The sequence below is a fragment of the Drosophila simulans genome, chromosome 3R, assembly GCF_016746395.2.
Source record: "Drosophila simulans strain w501 chromosome 3R, Prin_Dsim_3.1, whole genome shotgun sequence".
NCBI lineage: Eukaryota > Metazoa > Arthropoda > Insecta > Diptera > Drosophilidae > Drosophila > Drosophila simulans.
The window spans coordinates 21,334,321-21,352,719 of NC_052523.2; the positions used below are offsets into that span (position 1 = coordinate 21,334,321).

General features: G+C 40.8%; 6 protein-coding genes across 6 annotated transcripts; 1 reads left to right on the top strand and 5 right to left on the bottom strand.

Annotated features, from left to right (window-relative positions):
- Positions 1–8: 8 nt before the first annotated feature.
- LOC6729542 lies at positions 9–3,357 on the bottom strand. The gene is made up of 11 exons (XM_016174735.3): positions 3,165–3,357; positions 2,737–3,095; positions 2,273–2,669; positions 1,918–2,210; positions 1,699–1,866; positions 1,552–1,635; positions 1,217–1,492; positions 905–1,161; positions 783–838; positions 333–717; positions 9–275 (listed from the first exon to the last, which is right to left on the bottom strand). The coding sequence occupies exons 2-11, from the start codon at positions 2,977–2,979 to the stop codon at positions 176–178; spliced, it is 2,259 nt and encodes a 752-aa protein (XP_016036215.1). The 5' UTR covers positions 2,980–3,095; positions 3,165–3,357; the 3' UTR covers positions 9–175.
- Positions 3,358–3,670: 313 nt separating this feature from the next.
- On the bottom strand, positions 3,671–13,623 carry LOC6729543 (tubulin polyglutamylase TTLL5). Its single transcript, XM_016174734.3, has 5 exons — positions 13,491–13,623; positions 6,907–6,952; positions 6,052–6,837; positions 5,781–5,994; positions 3,671–5,720 (listed from the first exon to the last, which is right to left on the bottom strand). The coding sequence occupies exons 2-5, from the start codon at positions 6,942–6,944 to the stop codon at positions 4,005–4,007; spliced, it is 2,754 nt and encodes a 917-aa protein (XP_016036216.1). The 5' UTR covers positions 6,945–6,952; positions 13,491–13,623; the 3' UTR covers positions 3,671–4,004.
- LOC6729544 lies at positions 8,185–13,629 on the bottom strand. The gene is made up of 2 exons (XM_016174733.2): positions 13,491–13,629; positions 8,185–12,044 (listed from the first exon to the last, which is right to left on the bottom strand). Exon 2 carries the CDS (start codon positions 11,925–11,927, stop codon positions 8,448–8,450), a length of 3,480 nt encoding a protein of 1,159 aa, XP_016036217.1. The 5' UTR covers positions 11,928–12,044; positions 13,491–13,629; the 3' UTR covers positions 8,185–8,447.
- An 862-nt stretch (positions 13,630–14,491) lies between these two features.
- On the top strand, positions 14,492–16,496 carry LOC6729545 (ribosome-binding protein 1). The gene is made up of 3 exons (XM_039294414.2): positions 14,492–14,506; positions 14,659–15,148; positions 15,614–16,496. Exons 2-3 carry the CDS (start codon positions 14,671–14,673, stop codon positions 16,354–16,356), a joined length of 1,221 nt encoding a protein of 406 aa, XP_039150348.1. The 5' UTR covers positions 14,492–14,506; positions 14,659–14,670; the 3' UTR covers positions 16,357–16,496.
- A 135-nt stretch (positions 16,497–16,631) lies between these two features.
- LOC6729546 (molybdopterin synthase catalytic subunit) lies at positions 16,632–18,068 on the bottom strand. Its single transcript, XM_002104818.4, has 5 exons — positions 17,936–18,068; positions 17,568–17,874; positions 17,168–17,443; positions 16,835–17,103; positions 16,632–16,775 (listed from the first exon to the last, which is right to left on the bottom strand). The coding sequence occupies exons 1-5, from the start codon at positions 18,062–18,064 to the stop codon at positions 16,653–16,655; spliced, it is 1,104 nt and encodes a 367-aa protein (XP_002104854.1). The 5' UTR covers positions 18,065–18,068; the 3' UTR covers positions 16,632–16,652.
- LOC27206429 (molybdopterin synthase sulfur carrier subunit) lies at positions 17,952–18,347 on the bottom strand. Its single transcript, XM_044923483.1, has one exon. It carries the CDS (start codon positions 18,345–18,347, stop codon positions 18,075–18,077), a length of 273 nt encoding a protein of 90 aa, XP_044779418.1. The 3' UTR covers positions 17,952–18,074.
- Between the last annotated feature and the right edge of the window lie 52 nt (positions 18,348–18,399).

Here is an 18,399-nt window from a genome sequence, read left to right on the forward strand (position 1 = left end):
GTCTAATATTCTAAATATAAACCAACAATTTATTAACAGTATATTTATTTAAAATATACATTTTACATTTAAAATAGAAAACAATACTAGCAGGTAAGTCTCTAGAGCTACTAATTTTAAACTCAATTCGGATCGTAGACAAAGTAGATAGTCCAAGTTGACGTCGAAATAATATTTAAAGCACATTGCAGGTCTTCTGTATATTGATCATGGATCCCGATGGACATTTGAAAACTTCAGTCGCACTCCCGCCCTGGGCAACGAGCCAACCCAATCTGGAAACGGAGTTTATAGCATTAGAATACTAGTCATTTTTATGTTATTTAACTCACATATTATCGAATTCGGGAGCGTTTGTATCGATGCCCAAGTAGTTCGATTCAGCACACAGTTCCTGGGCGGAAACTAAAAAGAAGATTTGCGTCGGCGTGAGATTCAGACCAGGTAGTCTGGCCATTCCCTTGATGGGACCGGTTAGGGAAAGCATTGAGTGGTATGATATCTGCATTCCTCCTGAGTGAATCAGTATGTCCATGCGGCTGTAGTTCGAGAATATATTTACAGAATGCGGCACACAGCGCATTGCCTTTTCGTCGAACGATTTTGTGATGGATCGCAAAATCTCTTTGGCAATGGAAACACCAACAGAGGCATAGTGCAGATATGGAGGCAAGACAGCATTGAAGTACGGTATGAGTATGACGGATAATGGAACAACTGCAAATATGTACGGAAATATTATAGTTTACTGTGTCTTAAAGATTTTTTAACTATATACCCACCGATTGAATGGCTCAGCGTATCATAAAAAATGGTCGACACTATGGGGTATGCCCAACTGCAACGAAAGTTAGTCTAGTATGATTAGAAACTAAGATGATGTTCTATGGAAATAAAAACTTACGCATCATGGGAGCCGCCGTTCAAACTTATATCATTCGGCTCCAGTTTGTTCTTTTTGTATATCTCCAAAATGTTTTGAAACCAGCACTCGGACGTAATATCCAGAGGTTGAAGACTCTTCAACAAGTCCGTTGTGTTTGAGAATCCCTCCCAGGTCTGCGATTGGATCTTCAATGCCGATAGTTTCACTAGGGCAGCTCCTTTCAAAGAAGGCGCTCTCTTCAAGTGCGCTTTTAAGGACTTAAATATGATCTCAGCCTGCAAATAAAATATATAAATCATATGTTTTCAGTTTGACACGTTTGATAATTACTCGTTTAGTGGTGTCCTTCAGGTCTTCAGATGAATGTTGAGCAATATATAGCGAGGATGACAATTCGGGCAATGCCCACATGGTGGATCGGGTGCAAACTTCGGGGCTCGGATAATCACGTGGCAATATTTGTAAAGCACTTAGCAATAAAAGTGAATTGTGTGCAACTCTAGTTGGGTACTTGGTGAGAAAGTATTCTAAGGCTTTCAGATAATCACTATTCCTAACAACGATGGGTCCGCTCCAGTTCTGCGGTATAAGCAATGTCCAATTTAACTGAAAATAAATGTGTATTATAATTTATAAATAATTAGAAATTCGGTAAGTGTACTTACAACTGGGTACAAGTCTTGTAGACTGGATACATTATATAAAACAGTGCTGTCCCAGAATCCTCGACGGGAGTGTTCAACTTGCAGCTGAAAGAAAAGTTCTCATGTTCAAATTCTGTTACCTCTTTAGTATTCGAATTTCGAAGTCACCTTGTTTAGGTCCTTTATAAATTCAAAAATAGTATCCTTCTCGGAGACTCTTTGAGCATATGACACGAAGTAGGGTAGGAAATTCTCGATTAAATCGGCTAACAACTTCGGTACCCCTTGTCGAATACGACTAGGCGGGGCTTTTGGACTCATCCAACGTATTTTTCGCTAAGTAAATTTGCAAATTAGTATCTGTACCATTAAACTAGACCGAATTACCTCGAGAATAGTTGACGAAGTGCTGGGTCCACTAATAATAAGTAGAATGTGCGGTCGTCTTCCGTAGCTGAGGTCGTAATATAGGTCTACCAACGGACTGGGACCGAGATCATAGATCTTGGCTATTAAAGGTGCTATACTCGATGGTCCCACCGAACCAACAGGCAGATAGCCGCCTAGGGAATCGAATATCCTGTGCATGACAGTTGAGTTGGTTGTCTGCTGCAAGCAGCTTTCGAACAAATTGTGCAATATACCGAAGCTGCCGTTCATAATCTTGTTCTGGAATAGATCTGCAAGATATAGCATATTTATTTAGTATATGGAACTCGCAGATCGGATGGTTGCAGCTTACACAGCATTTGCGAATCGACGCTCTTCTGGGAGTTGCCCATTTCAATGAGGTTCGTTATGTTTTTATTGGGCGTGTTGCGCCAACAGCTGAACTTCTTGAACTCCGTGCACGGGTCCTTGTTCCAATTGAGCCTGGCCTGGATGCTGGAGGCCACTGCCTCGCAAATGGGATCCGAGCATTCCGGCGGTGCTGAAACGGCGGGCGAGCACCGATCCCCGTCCATGTAGCAATCTCTGGGCAGAGGTGAGGGTGCCGTGCTTATCAAAAATAATATGGGCGATGCCACCAGCAATGTGGTCACCAACAAGGTGGCTGATGTGATGGCCATTTTGTGCACTGCCGCCGAGGTGCGCAGCCAAATGCACGGGGCACAGCATATCCATCCTATAATGCTGTTCTGTAAGCCATATCAAAATAGAATTACAGAATCTAAATATGAATCATACGCACTGTTGCCCCCTCACCTTATTATATCGGGTATTGAAGTTTTCGATGTTAGCGCTGTCGATCATTTCGATCTCATCGGATTTGCCCATCTGCTTGGAGCCAACGGGCGTTTTGAAGGACAACTGCTTTTGGAGCAGCGAGGCGCTACTCCCTCCGGATGGATTGGCGGTCGTAATAAGATTCCGGCCATGACCGTTGTTGCCCAAGCCGGCAACGCCGTTCTTTCGAAAAACATTACGTGCACTGGAATCAGCTGTCATTGTTTGGTTTTGACTCTGAAAATTGTATTACTTTCTGCTGACTCCGTTGATGGGCATAAGTTTTCACGCATTTACATAAATTTGTACTGCGGGTGGTCGGGGACTTGTGATAAGCACTGCCAAAGGGTTCGAAAGATATATTCATTTATTGACGGGGTACTAATCAATATCAATTGCTTGCTCACCGCACATTTGCCTCCAGAGATCTATATACAGGGCTGATGAGCTATACACTCGATCGTATAATTGACGCACCTACATATGCAGTTTAAAAATCAAGTGTATATATCTTTATCCGATTAAATTAACTTAACAATATAATCACTTTTCTGCCAAAAAAGGAAATGACCACTGGCAACTCTCGTTTCTGCTCGGAAAAGCTCGAGCAAAAGCTTTCGAAGCATCTGGGGTTCCTGTGAAAGCTTTTCCATATTTGTACATATGTCCATTTTGCATTATTGAGCACTTTTTGGTGGGGGAAGAAGTGCCCCCATTAAAACGTTAGTGTTCCTTACTAACCTATGCCAAAAAAAAGTGCTCCAAGGCATTTTTGTTCGCCATAGTCCATTCCCAACACTCTTTCCATCGCCACCTGTTGTCAGAATGTGGTACTAAACATAGGAAAATTATCTAGTCTATTCGAAAAACTCATGAAAAGAAATTAAATTTTATAAACAAAAACCCAGTTACATTGTTTTGTGCATTTCACTTTTATTTTCAAAGTATCGATTTCATATATCTTTGGCGTAGAATGTATATTAAGTTTTTAAAGCTATGAGTTGTGTAGGCAGAAAAATTTGACCTTTTTTTTTAATATATAAAAGCTATTTCATTTTTAATAAAGCGTTTCAAAAATTACATTCAAGTAATCGTTGTTTATCGATAAATATTTATTTGTGTAAGCCTCTGCCTTGATGCGAAAATTTGAATACAAAAATAATTAGACTTACTACAATAGGATGACTGGACAAAAGCTTGACAAATTAGCTATTTAGATTAAAAACCTCTCCCATCGATTTCGGGCTTCATAGAAATACTTTCTCCTTGTCGAAGTTCTTGAAGTACCCATCGTACTTGCTGAGCTCCCTGTTGATGCCAGTGGAGGATACCATGGAGGGCAGGGCTCTCAGAAAGCCGTGCAAGCCAGATGGAATCGGGGGAGTGGGTGGCACTGACAGTCCACATCGGTTGTACAGGAAGGGCATGATCCCGGTTACATTGGTGTGAAGTGTCAGCACTGCCTCCAAATCGGACTCCTGGGCGTGCATCAGGAACTGATTGTAGGCACTGGATGGAATCATTCCGAAGTGATCGAACGAGTCCACATACGCCTCTGTATCTCGTTTGTAGTTCTCCAGAAAGTCACCCAGAAGTTTCGCAACCATTGCGGATCGGGCTTTGCTAGCCACCTTGATGGTTTGCATATTCCGGAACATGACTGGCGGCTTTACAGACCCGCCGAACTTGTTCAAGAACTTAAGTATTATTTTCTCGTGATTGTCTTTCGGATCTTCGGTAAGCCGCCGGAGAACCGATTCCAAGTACATGCTGAACGTCTGACGCGCTTGGAAAGGCGTCAGCTCTGACCCATTGGATATTTTCTTGAGCATGATCTTCCGCAACCGCCTCCCCTCCACTTCGCACTTCTCAACTGTGGGCTTCTTGACAAATGGAATTTCCGAATCGGTTTCCAAGGCCCTTTCGTATTGCCAAATCCGGTCAGCTTCAGAATTATCGTCCTGCTTTTGCCGGCCATCCTTGGAGTATAAATTTTGGTGAAGCATCTGGTTGTAGTTGTGCTGTATAATCGGCGTTTGGAATGTCTGACTCTGTACATTCGGTGTGGAAATCGGAATGCCATTAGCAGAATCAAGGAAATTGCCATACCGCTGCATTGAGTCATCCGTAGGAAAGATGCGCACGAATCCTCCACGACGAGAATACTGTAGGCGCGCATTGCGCAATATGCGCTGCTCTTCGCCGGTTAGATTAAGATTAATGACAGCTCCTTTTTTCTTCGACTTCTTTGTCTTTTGCGAGGTACTGGGAAAAGTTGCTTGCCTTAGGCAGCTTGTGCTGCGGAAACGCGACCATTTCTGGTCAAAATGAGATCTCATTTCGGGACTATAGGCTGGAATGCCCACACACGTCAATAGGTCTGCCATCAGACATGACTTCACCTTGGTGTCCAAAGGACTATCCACACCCATTGACGGTGATAGATTGATTTCCAGTAGCCATGGCTTTAGTGCGTTGTCTATTAATATATCGAATCCGTACAGCTCAAAGCAGTTATTTCCATTGGGAACGAACATCCTGCAGGCCGAAATAATAGATTGAGCACAGGCTAGCACAGCTTTAATAATTAAATCCTCAATATTCAGCATTAGCTGACGTGTATCACAACTCTGGAGTTTAAGGTGCCTTAAAAGAGCGGACAACGTCCACTTATGGCCTACATCCTCATCCTGAGCATCGGAGCTCCTTATGTAATCAGAATGGTATTTGTTAATGCTGTAATTGCAGAGGTGCATGCACGGGTTCCACAGGTTATCGGCATGCCTGTCGTACTTGACTGTGGCCAACCTCACAATGCCCTCTTCATATAAGTAAATAATTAGGGGATCGAAGGACGTGACTAGTACGTATACCCTTAAATCACATTTGTGACCATCAATGCACAGCGGATCCACTATATATTTCGACACCACCGCCTGCTCATCTTGAGGTATTTGATCTGGCTAAAAGCAAACACATATATCTATTAGTTTAGAACTATAGCAAGTTGTCGTTATAGTTACCGAATTAACAATGAATATTCCCCTTCCTCGACTGGATGCCGCTGGCTTAACTATCCATGGTCCGCGATGCTTGTTGTGGGCTACTACTAAATCTCGGGATTCGATTGGCAGAACGAATGTTTGTGGCACAATATCAAAATGCTTCATACCCCGAAGATGTTGCATGCGTTCGATGTTTTTATATAGTCGATCCTTTCGGGTCATTTCGTAGGATCTGAGCATAAGATATAAATGTTTTGAAACCAGTTAAATAATTACAAAAACTACTCACCTAGGGAAATGATTAACCCTCTGATACGGCGCCAAGTTTCTAACAATATCTAATTTCATATGAACACCCGTCCAGAGTAAATTAAAGTTATTATTTTCACCCTGAACTTCTGTAAGGCCATGGACATTAAAGAGCTTTCGAAGCAACTTGGTTTCCGTTTGATGGAATTTGTAGGTAATTTTGAGTTTGGATGCAGGCATGTTTATCCCACACTCGGCATCGTCTTCGCTCGTCTCCTCCTGATCTTCTTCGATTACTTCAGTATTTGAAATTGTTTTGGCAGGTGCTATGGATTCGTATCCACTCTCATTCGATAGGTCGGCAGCTAGTTTAATATTAATGGTATTCTGACTGGTTTTAAGTACACGCGATTTGTTTTCACTACTACTTGCAGGCTCTTCACCTTCACTTGAAATGGACGTATCACTCGAGGAATATCGGTTAAGTATCTTCTTAAAAGGGCTAGTAAAAGTTAATTTATCCAATTTATCACATTGTTGCGGTTTTTTCAATAAAAATATCTTTTGTTGCGTTGAACCGCTTAGAGCTTCCTTGCTACTTGGTTCTGAAGAAGTGGGTTCTATTTCCGCCAGTTTTTGTGGGCTTTGATCGGTCTTCTCCTCATTATCCTTCGTGTCCGTTAACACTTGTGCAGAGGACTTCTCAGACAATGTTTTCCGGATTTTCGGATTAAGAATATTCGTTCTGAAAACCAAAACTGCTTCTCGCGAACCAAGCTTTCCACTCGTAATCCAATCATCTTCTTTTTGATAATCGAAACTGATTCTGCAACAAAAATTAATAAATATATTAATAAAATATAAATTAATGATACATTGCAGTTTTTAAACTTACGAAGAATTTGTGAGAGCTTCACACAATGAAGAAGGCATAACGACTTCTGAAATAGTAAAGTTTATAAAAATAAGTTTATTTGAACATAATGATCTGAAGATAACTTTATACTCTCGATTTCTAGGATGTGGCTTAGCTGGATTTAAATAAATAATTTATTTAAAGTAATACATGAAAAATAAACCTGGGAAATACTTAGGCTGACAGACACATCACATTAATAACTAACATTTAAGTAGTTCGCCAGAAATAGCAGTAAGATAATCGAGCTTCCATTAGGAGCTATTTTTATTAAGATAAAAAAACCTAACGAAACACTCTTCATAAGTTCAAATAAAGTGTAGGAATAAAATTATCATTATACTCAAGTTTGTATGGCACAGGATATAGAAAATATCATATGTAATCAACAACCGACAGCCTAAAATTAAAATTTGCATTATTTGCAGAGGTTTTTAGGATGGACATTTTTATCATATTTCAAATTAAACAAATTTGTAGGTCAAGCTCGCTATAGATATATTCATTAGTTATATAAAAAGGTGTTTAGAATTATTTCGTACCTTTTTTAACAACGTAGAGTACCAGATGGTTTGTTTGGTCTATATAAAGTTAGATTGATCTATATATAAGTACAGACAGCTGTTTGGGCAAAACTACGGTTTTTCCAGCGATATGCTGTTGTTTTTGGGATATATCTTCCAACGTCGAGATGGTCAACATTTTGGAAGTACGGAGGCTTATCAATTGGAGAGTTCTTTGTCACTTTTCCATGGAGTAATTGAGTTTGCATGTTTTTCTAGAAGCTAGGATATTCTAGATGCAGGATTAGGTTCTAGATCCATTGAACCTATATAATCGGGTTACCGTACTGGTATGGCGTTCATCCTGATGTGCGGAATATAGTGTATATAGATGATCCATGCGCTGTTCGTTTGTGCTTACTATTCTATTATAAAATAATAGACCTCTCCACCAGACACACAGTTCTTATTAATCATCTTTCCATTTAAGTGGACGTGACTTAGGAAAATGTGTTATCTGGTTTCCAGGCAATCAAATTTTTTAGGTTCCATATTATTTTATTTTTACCATAGCTGAATATACAATTTATTTTATGAAAATAATTTATATATTTACACGTAATACAGAAGTTTATGCAGTAAAATCTAAATATAAAAAGTTATCAATATTATATTTCAGAAACAATTAATTGATAACTTATTTATTTACTTAAACTAACTTCTTCCTTTTCTAAATTAATTAACAACAACTGACTGCCATTATAAAATCGATTTATTCACAATGCATTGCTCAAATGTTGTACAAATTTTTAAAGAATGTAGCTAATTCGAAAATGTGTTACATTATTGTGGGTTTGATGTAAGTTTTCTTTATCAATCTAACGATTGATTTATTTACATTGCATTGCTCAAATGTTGTACAAATTTGTAAAGAATGTAGCTAATTCGAAAATGTGTTACATTATTGTGGGTTTAATGTGTTTTCTTTATCAATCTAACCGCATTACGTACTATCAATTAAAAATTAGTGTTCCTCCGGTTAAGGTTGTTATAAGATGGGTTCAAATTGGTGTTGAAGTTGAAGAGTGACGATGTAGTCAGATCGTTTCGCAAAACGCTGCTTGGGTTGATTGCCGGTAGTTTAGAGCCGAATTGACTATTATATCCGCCGGGTGCTCCAAATCCACGATCAGTCGGATACGTGTTCGAAGTGAAGGGGCTAGCTAAGTTAGTGCTTTGTTGGTTGTTAAAGCGAGCCACATTTCCGGAGTAGTTTTGACCAGTATACTCACTGGTCGGATTGTTGTTTAAATTTCTAGATGAATGTTGTGTCAACAGGTTATCATTGTTATTGGAATTTGGAATCAAGTTAGTAGAAGTGCTGGGCCCTGAATTAACGGAACTGGTTGAGGATGGCATGTCCTGGCGTTTCTTCTGCTCAATCATCGTATATACCTGAAGTATCTTTTGAAGTTCCTCTCGGTTAATAGATGTTTTGCCTTGGGACACCAATGATGAAGCCAGCTTTGCCGCAAGCTCAGTTTTATCTAATGGCTTATCGAGGTTATGCGGTAAGTTTTTGGCTATCTCCATCTCTGGTTTCTCAGCGAGCTGCTCTTCTTTATCGTTGGAATTGTTAAGTTTACTGGCACTTTGAAGCAAACGGTCGGTGTCATTAATAGCTCTCTTCAAAGCCCTTTCTTTAGCGGGATCATAAATTTGGGAGATCAAGAGACCAGTAAACTTTTCTTTAACGGTCTCCAAAATAGCACAGTTTTCGGGTGTTAAAATTAAAGTATGCAACTTTTCTGGATAAATCTTCTGCGATTGCAGAGCTTTTACTAGCATCTCGGTAACAAAAGGACCCAAACTTCCGAGATAATTCTCCAAAGCAGTTAAAAGACGAAGGACGTGAATCACATTCGGCGGCTCCTCAACCGGAGGCTCCACATCAACAGACACTTTCTGCGGTTTATTATTTATTATTGATTCCTGTCTGCGCTCATCATCGGGCTCATCAGTTTTGTCCAAATGAACGTGATACTTTTCGTCCTCCAATTCGTTATTGGTCATTGGCAGACACAGCCGTTCGCGACACTTTATTTTAATATTTTCAATATCTTGATTGTACAATTCTTCGATACGAGCATTAAAGAAATTAATCCACTCGTTTTGGAAGTTGTAAGTGCGATGATTAATGCCAGCCAATATAAGCTCATCCTTGCGGCGCTTCCAAAACATTTGCCACTCAGCTTGATAACTCGGATGCTGTTCGGGATCAGATTTGTATGTGTCGAAGGACACGTTTAGCTCACGCACCCTGAGATCTACCATGTGGCGGTACGCCTGCCAGATGTCGCCATCGCGCAAAGGCGACACTGACCTACGCTCCACATTCCAGTGCCTTTTGGGGGCGACCCTCTTCCTTTGATCAGGCGACTTGGATCTTGAGCGGTTCCGCTTTGCGTTCCGGGACTTCTGTACATCTCCCGAACCATGTCTGGTGTCCCTAAGAAAGTTATCGACCATTCGCTTGTGAGTTTCATCATCAATAGGCGGTGTTGTGATCTTTTCGGGCACATTCTGATAACCCACATACGCATGTGGTACGTATTGAGGCACGTAGTAAGGATTCGGATTTTCAACGTTTATAAAGGGCTGAACGTTGTTTCTAATCTTGTCGATCAACTCCTCCACCTCTTTAGCATCTACGACGTGGGTGAACGAAGGCCCAATCTTTTCCGACGAGTGCTTTCTATTGTATACCTGGGTGAACAAACTCTGGCGATCTTTCGAATAGACATGTTCATAGCACAGATGGGCGCTTTTTCGACCATGGTGTGCTTCAATGGCATGTGCAAGCTTATCAAAAATGGGCATCATTATTTTGCACACCTCGCTCTCCGGAACATGGGATACATACTGACGGTACAGACGCATTGCAGTGGGGAAATGCTTGTCAAAATACTTTAAACGGTGGTTATAGCCAAGCAAATGGTTGTGCATGGATTGCTCATCAGCAGTGATCTCGCAGAGGCAACATTGATATCTGGCATTGTTGTCAGTCAAGTTCTTAACTATTTTCAAAACGTACTCTACCCCAACGAGACCCATGACATGACTTTTCCTCGATTCAAATGTGCCACCAGGTCTAGCTATTGTGTAATCCTTGGGTGCAACATACGAGGGCTTTACTACCTTATTGATAGTAGGGCGCACAGGGTGTGCAACAACATTGATTGGCTTCTTGGCCGCAATAGAAGGCTTCGGGTTTGACGTTTGAACTGGAATGGGTTTTTTCGGAGTTTCCGGCGGTTTAGTAGCCTCTTTTGGCAAATCGTCAATGATTATGACTTCGTTCTCGCGCTCTGGTGTAGAGTTGATAAGCTTGGCTAGCGGAACACAAGATATTTTCGTGGAAAGCGGATTTTTGATTATATCTGGATTATCCGTCTTGCTGCGAGCCAAGTCCGCGTTATTCAATTTAGCATTCTGCACAGCTTTGGTCGGCTGTGGCTTTGATGGAGTCTGTGAGGGGTTTTGAACAGTCGGTTTTGTTTCCTCTAATGGTTGTTTTTCAATCTGAACATTCACTGCTTGCTGAGAAGTAGTAGTGCTCACAGTAGTTTTTGGAGCAGGACCTCCAGGCTTCTGTGAAGTGATCGCTGTAGGCGTTGCAGACTGTGGAACCTTTTTAATAGCAATGTTATTTGCGTTGGCCGCATTCACATTTGCTTTCTTCGCTTGAATAGTTCCCGGGTTTGGGTTAGTTCTTTTCTGCGCGTTTACGCCAATAATAGGAATACTCTTTTGTACGGGTGTATTATTCCCTGTATTTTTCTTAACAGGCGTATTATTTACTGATGTATTCTTTTGATTGGGTGGATTGTTACCTGGCACATTCTTTTGAATGTTTGGAGTGCCAGCCTGAAAATTTTTTTGAGTATTTGGATTATTTACCACCTTAGGTGGAGTGCTTTGCGTTTTAACACCAATTACTGGTTTTTTATTTTGTGTCGGCTGTGTTTTTGCAACTTCATTTTCAGCTGCCTGATTAACAACGTTAGTGTTTGCATTACTATTTTGATTTGGTACATTTTTCTTTATAATAGGCGAATTTTTAACAACAGGAGATGGGCTGTTTTTGTTATTATTCGCATTGGTAATCGGTCCCTTTTTTGTGGGTTCTGTAACTAATTTTTGTGGAGCTCCATTGGGCTTGGTTCTTATTTGCAATTGCTCTTGGAGTTTCATTGCAGCAATATGTTTTTTACCACTAAGGTGGCTAAACAAATTTTGGTCGCCGAACTGGACAACACGGCAAATATTACAATTGTATTTCCGAATCGGGTATGCAGGGGTTATTAAAGATTCCCATTTGATAGTTGGATTGTAACGAAATTCAAGTTGTAATATTTCCGCCAATGATATTTTTGACAACACATCTAGAAATTTTGTCCCATCCATGGGTTTGTTTTCAATGTTTTTGGTATTCATTTTGTGGCTGTAATACCTTTAAACATTAAACTGTTTTCATGTGGCTCGGAGAAAGTTTATTTTTCTTTCGGTTTTGATACAAATTTGATTTTTCTTTTGATTTCAGATATTGAGATGCTATAAAATTGAAGGAAAAAATGTTTTTTATATAGAATTTAAGCAGTAATAACAAAAAGTTAGTCTTACTCTATTAAGCAGATTTTCTATTGATCTACGAAAACAGTAAATACTAAGTTTCTTAGACTACGGCATACAGTTCAAATTAGAAAAGTCGTTACAAATTTGGGAATATGCGATTGCATTTATAGGAATAATACAGTCCTCTCCTTTCAAGACGACTATTTGTTTCGATTGTTTGTTGTATTTAACATAACATTGTAGCGCTAAAATTACCCAGCAAAAGAGCACTATGCCATAACTAGTGGAACTTATTGAAATACAATGTCAGCTCCGTAACTCGGTTATGAAAAGCATTGGATTTAATTAAAGCGTTATATAGAGCATAGAGCAGGGTGTCTGTTGCCTTTGCTTGAATTTAGCATACAGCAAATAGATGCTTTTTAAAATTCATTTGATATGGTAAGGTGGCATTTTAATTCAACTTTCATAAAAAGTTGAAATCGATAATGATGTGAGTGCAACAGTAAGTAAAACAGCTTTGTATTTGTAATTAAATACACATTCCTTAAAAAGTATCTGTCCACAGGGCATAATTCTTGCTGATGCCTGAGATTAGTCAACTGCTTCCCAAGACATTTTGCAGAACAAGTTCTTTTTTTTTTTGCTGAGTAGAATGATTTATGTGAATGCATCCTTCTTTTTCAGCCGGAATTTCCGAGATCCATTTTACATTTCTACCAAAGTGTATGAAATCTTTCACAGCACTTGTTTCCATTTGTGATATGCTACCATATAAGGAGCATACCTTATGAAATAAGAGTATGAAATGTTTCACATCACTTGTTTCCATTTGGGATATGCTACCATATAAGGAACATACCTACTGAGGGTGCAAAAATAACAGTTAGGCCAGACGTTATCTATGAGTAGGGGTAGAACCACCCCCGGAAAAACTCGGATAGAAACCAAAAGTCGACATATGCATAAAAGCAATAGGAGCCCCATTGCCTCACCGAATATGATAATATTGTCGATTTCTGTGCGACAGAGCTCCAAAAAAAGATAGAACAAAAAAGTCCGTAAATGACATCACGATATTTTTGGCAAGTTTTTTTTTTTAAAGCAAATTGGATTTCTCACTTAAAAACTTTCGGGGTGTTATAGAAACATGACGGCCAAAGCCAGTTTTGCGCAGTTGAAGAGGTCAAGGTAAAATCCATTTAGAGAACTGTAGAAACCCCAAGCTCCAAAAAAAAAAAAAAAAAACAAGAACTGCATATAGCAGGCGAAGATATTGATTTTTTTGTTTATGCATGTCCCGCGTTCACATGAGGAAATGGGGAAACCAACTGAAACACACACACGTAGACTTAGCCTTATGAATAACTTATGAATATGATCGAAATGGATATGTGTGGATTGCATTCTTATTTGAGGACTCACCAGCGAAACGCAAACGCGGCCCTATAACCACTTGCGAATACTTGGGGGCCCGTTGGACGTGAATGTGGATGGGGGCTATTGGGTGCTCGAGATCCCTCTCCTCTTCGTCGCTTCCAATATTCCAATTCGATGACAGTCGCTGCTTCGCTCGTCTGCTCTCTCGCGGTTCGGTACGCAATGGCCACAATTCCCGATGGACTCGCTTTCAATTACAAGGATAATTTGCCTTTACTTAAATTTATTACTTGCATCAGGCCGAAGAGGACAGAGAATTTCGATGGCAACGCATCAAAGAAACAAATGTCACATTTGTCTCTACGGGCCCAAAAGTTGTTCTCGTTAGGCTATGGGCCGACTGCTAGAGCTGGTAGAAACATCTTTCTGCAATCGATTAATCGAATAATCGATTGAGCATATTTCGGTATTTTTTATGAAAAGGAAATTAAAATATTGTGTTCAATTTATTGAAATATATTGAATTATTATAAACACGGAAAGCAATACTTAAGATTTACATTTTACGTTATTTCAAGGCAATCGATAGTCCCTAATAGTCATTATTGACAGTTGCTCGTTACCATTTGGTATCTATCGGTTCAAAAGTTATTTTAATATTTGGGTATATTAATAAAACTGAAACACATCCAAAATAGTTTAAATTTGTTATACATTTTTAAGGTATAACTGTTCTTAAAATATTGTAAATGTTATATATGTTATATATGCCGTATATATATATATATATATATATATGTTTTATATGGTTTATTTAAAGCTGTACTTTATTTTTGGCTGCAAATATAAGTTAAACTTGATTAAAAAAGTTATCAAATCCATTTAAAAATCAACAATTGTTTAGAAAATTTAAATTATTTATTTTAATTTTTACAGATATATACTGATATTAAACTGGCAACTATCGATAGTCAAAATGTTATCGATTCGCTGAGAAACACATCGTTGCCCCGATGTTTCCTGCAATCGATGTTTCTACCTTCACTTTCGTTTCCGGCGTGGTGCGTAAGGTGCTCCGCGTTTTCGCAATTTTAAGCGATTAACTCTTCGTTTGAACATTAGGCCGGCCATGTGCCTATAAGTTAACAGCAAAGCATATCGTCGCCATTGGAACCAAAGTAACTCTCAAATCTGGTTCAATTTTAATTCGTAGAAATTTTACATCATGGACAATTCTGGAAATAACCGCTACGAGCTGTTGTTCATGGACGACGATGACTCCTCCGGGCTCGCACAGCCACAGATTGCCGCCGTAGTCGCGGCGCCCAAGAAGCCGGAACAGGCAAAGGCGGCAAAGGCGCCAAAGAGTAAGTCCGAGAAGGAGAACAAGCCGGTTGTGGCGGCCCGCAAGGCCAACGCTCCGGTGGCGAAGAACGCGAGTCCGGTGAAAGGCGGCAAGGGTCCCGCTGGCGGGGATGTGGGTCGCCCCAGGAACCCAACCGCAAACGGTGCCAACAACCAGGGCAGGTTCAACAACAACAACAACCAACGCTACGGAAACAAGGAGTCAAACGGGGAATTCGGAAACGAGTTGCCGCAGCGTCAGTTCAACAATCGAGACAACAGGGGACCACCACGCGTCCGTACCGGCGAGAAGTTCGGAAAACGCGAGTTCGATCGCCAGTCTGGATCCGATAAAACTGGTAATTATGCCTAGATTCTATCCTTTGTTCTCGTGTTTGCTTATCAAGTGAATTTCGTTTTTCCTGCGTGGAAAATGTTGCATTGTAATGGCGGCATGCTGCGAAATATAGAGGAAACGCAACCCTTGGCAACAAGATTACAACATATCGCGTATTTCTCACGTGACTTTTGAGCATTTGTAATACGCAAAACGTTTGAAAACGTGTTCGTAAATATTATTTTAAATGATGAATTAATGAAATTACTGCGTTGCAAACTCGTGTGTGTAGTTAGCGCATGTGTTATTCGAAATTTTTTTTTATTTTATAATTTTTAATTAATTGTTACCGAAAATATAAAATTGGTTAGGTTAAATTTTAATTTGTCTTATAAATCCAATTCTTTAACTTATGCAAACATTTTCCCGAAAATCCTCTTTACTTATATCGATTGAACCCTATTAATAGCTGACTTATTCTCCACAGGCGTCAAGTCAATTGACAAGCGCGAAGGCGGTGGTGCCCACAACTGGGGCTCCCCGAAGCAGGACATTGAGGACTTAAAGACGACCGGGGAGACCTCACCGCAGGCGGAAAAGGAGGACTCGGCCAACGAACAGTCGGCTGATCCCGCGGTCGCCGCCGAGGAGGATGAGTCCAAGCAGATGACCCTTGACGAGTGGAAGGCTCTAAGAGACCAGCGTGCCAAGCCTAACTACAATTTGCGCAAAGCGGGCGAAGGAGCCGCCGACAATGCTGAGTGGAAGAAGATGATCGTGCTGAGCAAGAAGAAGGAGAGCAACAGCGAGGACGAGTTGGAGTATGATCCATCGCTGTATCCTCAGCGCGTGGGCCGCCTTCAGCGCATCGTGGACATCCAGTTCAACTTCAATGATGGCCGCAAGGCCGGATTCCGCAAGGGACCGCGCCCCGGAGCCGGTCCTCGCGGAGAGGGATTCCGCGGCGAGGGTGGCTTCCGCAATGACGGACCTCGCGGAGAAGGTGGCTATCGCAACGACGGACCTCGCGGAGAAGGTGAGGGACCGCGTGGAGAAGGGTACCGCTATGACGGACCGCGTGGAGAGGGATTCCGTGGTCCCCGCTTTAACAACGGACCCAGCAACGGCTATGAAAACAGACAGGACAACAACAGATTCGGAGAGAAACGCCGCTCCGCCCAGAAGCCACTGAAGGTTGACGATGAAGCTCAATTCCCCACTCTGTGCTAGGAGTTGAGAACAACAATAAGATTTAATAATTTCACGTATTAAATAATTAGTAAGCTGGTCTTTCGGTTAACAAATAACCATTAGATTTTCGGGCGCAATCTATGAAGCTTGACGACCGATTAATAAACAGAAACAAATCAGCCACGCTTATCCATATTCCTTAGTTGTAAACAAAACTTTTTGCATTTTTCACTCTCATCATTTACGCATAAAAAATAACTATTACAAATAGTTGGAATGTTGAAATAAATTTACATCAATTACAAACCAAGGAATAATAATTAATTAGGTTTTTATTAGCTAAATTCGCTGCCATCCTTAATCTTTTGAATGAACGCACTTAATTCTTGCGCCGAATACGATTTCTTTCTGATCTTCTTCGGCGGCGCGGCTTCCATAGAAGAAGGTTCTCGTTTGGTCTGAGAATAGATTAAATTTGTATAGATCTGCAATCACAGGAGATGTTTTAAGAACCTACGAAGTGCCTGTACTCGGGCGAAATGGACTCCAGTTGCAGCAGTCTATTTTCCACTCTTTTGATTCTACTGAAAATGTTTTCCTCGTTGTCGGTAGTTAGGCCCATGTACGATTCAATTGCCTGTAGTCGTGAATTGGGTAGCGATTTCCTCATTTCTTTGATTGGATCCGTTTGACCGTCACGCGATCCCATTAGTTTATTCAGTTCGAGTTCGTAGTTGGGTCGCATTTCCATTTGTTGAGGTCCGCAGCGATTGTTTACTCGTCGAACTGTGATAAGTTGTTTGTAGAACAAAGTGGCTATAGTTATAAAAATAGAGCATCGTTTACCCACCTTTTAAATGGCAATTTGACTGCTCCTGTTTGATAATTGTGCTCTGCGTTCGAGCGCAGGAGTCGCTCAAGTCTTTGTCTGAGCTGACAAAAGACGATTTGAAGTCAATTACATTTTGTGAGTTTATTTCGTCTCGTTTTCTGTTGACAAAACATTCTAAACGCTTGGTTAACTCAGCGTCATTAACTCTAATTTGCACCAGAGTTCGCGGGACGTCATGTGACTCCTCCACTTTGCAGGGACAAGCTGCGTAGTTGAAGCCACTTTTCGATTTCTCTACAATTTACATGCACAGATGAGAGAGAAGCCAATAAAATCGTATATGCTCGATTGTTAATTATATTTACAAGTGTACAAATAATAAGAATACATGTCATGCTGGCTACTCATAAGATCTTACTAGGCCTGATGGACTCCTTGTTCTCCTTCCATTCGCCGTCGTTATCGCCCTCGTAAATTTCCTTTTTCCAGATGGGAACCCGAGTTTTTAGCTGGTCTATTGCAAAAGATACTGATTCTAAGGCCTCAGAACGATGTGGTGACGAGGCGGCTATAACTACACTGGCTTCGCATACGGGCACTGTTCCCAATCGATGATATATGACTATGTGCTTTAGATCGAGCCACTTAGATCGGAGATCTGAGCAGATTTTATTCATTTCCTTGAGTGCCATGCTATCGTAGGCCTCGTACGCCAATGAAAGCACCTGAAAGGTCGAAAAGTACAAATGAATCAATGAAATCAATTGATTGAGATAGTGAAGCCACCTTTTTTCCTTGAAAATTATCGCGCGTAGTGCCCACGAAAACGGACGAGGCTCCACAGCCTTCATCGGCCAGCAACTGATGGATATGGGCGATATCTATGGGGTCGTTCACCAGTTTCACGTGATCCATGGCGGATTGGTTAGCCTCCACTCAGTGGCGGTATGACGGCGAGTTCGTCTCCTTCCTTAAACAGAATTCTATCACTCAGGTTGTCAATGTACGACTCGTTGTGTGCCAAAATCAAGTTATCCCGGATGGAGGTCAGGCCAAATTTGGACACCAGGTGGTCCAGCAGTTCGGTGGCAGTAATTTCAGTGGGTACATCCACTGTCGATCGTGGAGTATTTGCTAATTCACGGGATTTAGCAAAGAACAACACGTGCACGTTGACAACAGGTCCATCCGCATTCATATTTACAAATGAAGATTGGCGATGACACAGCAGTTCCAATTTCCGATTACCT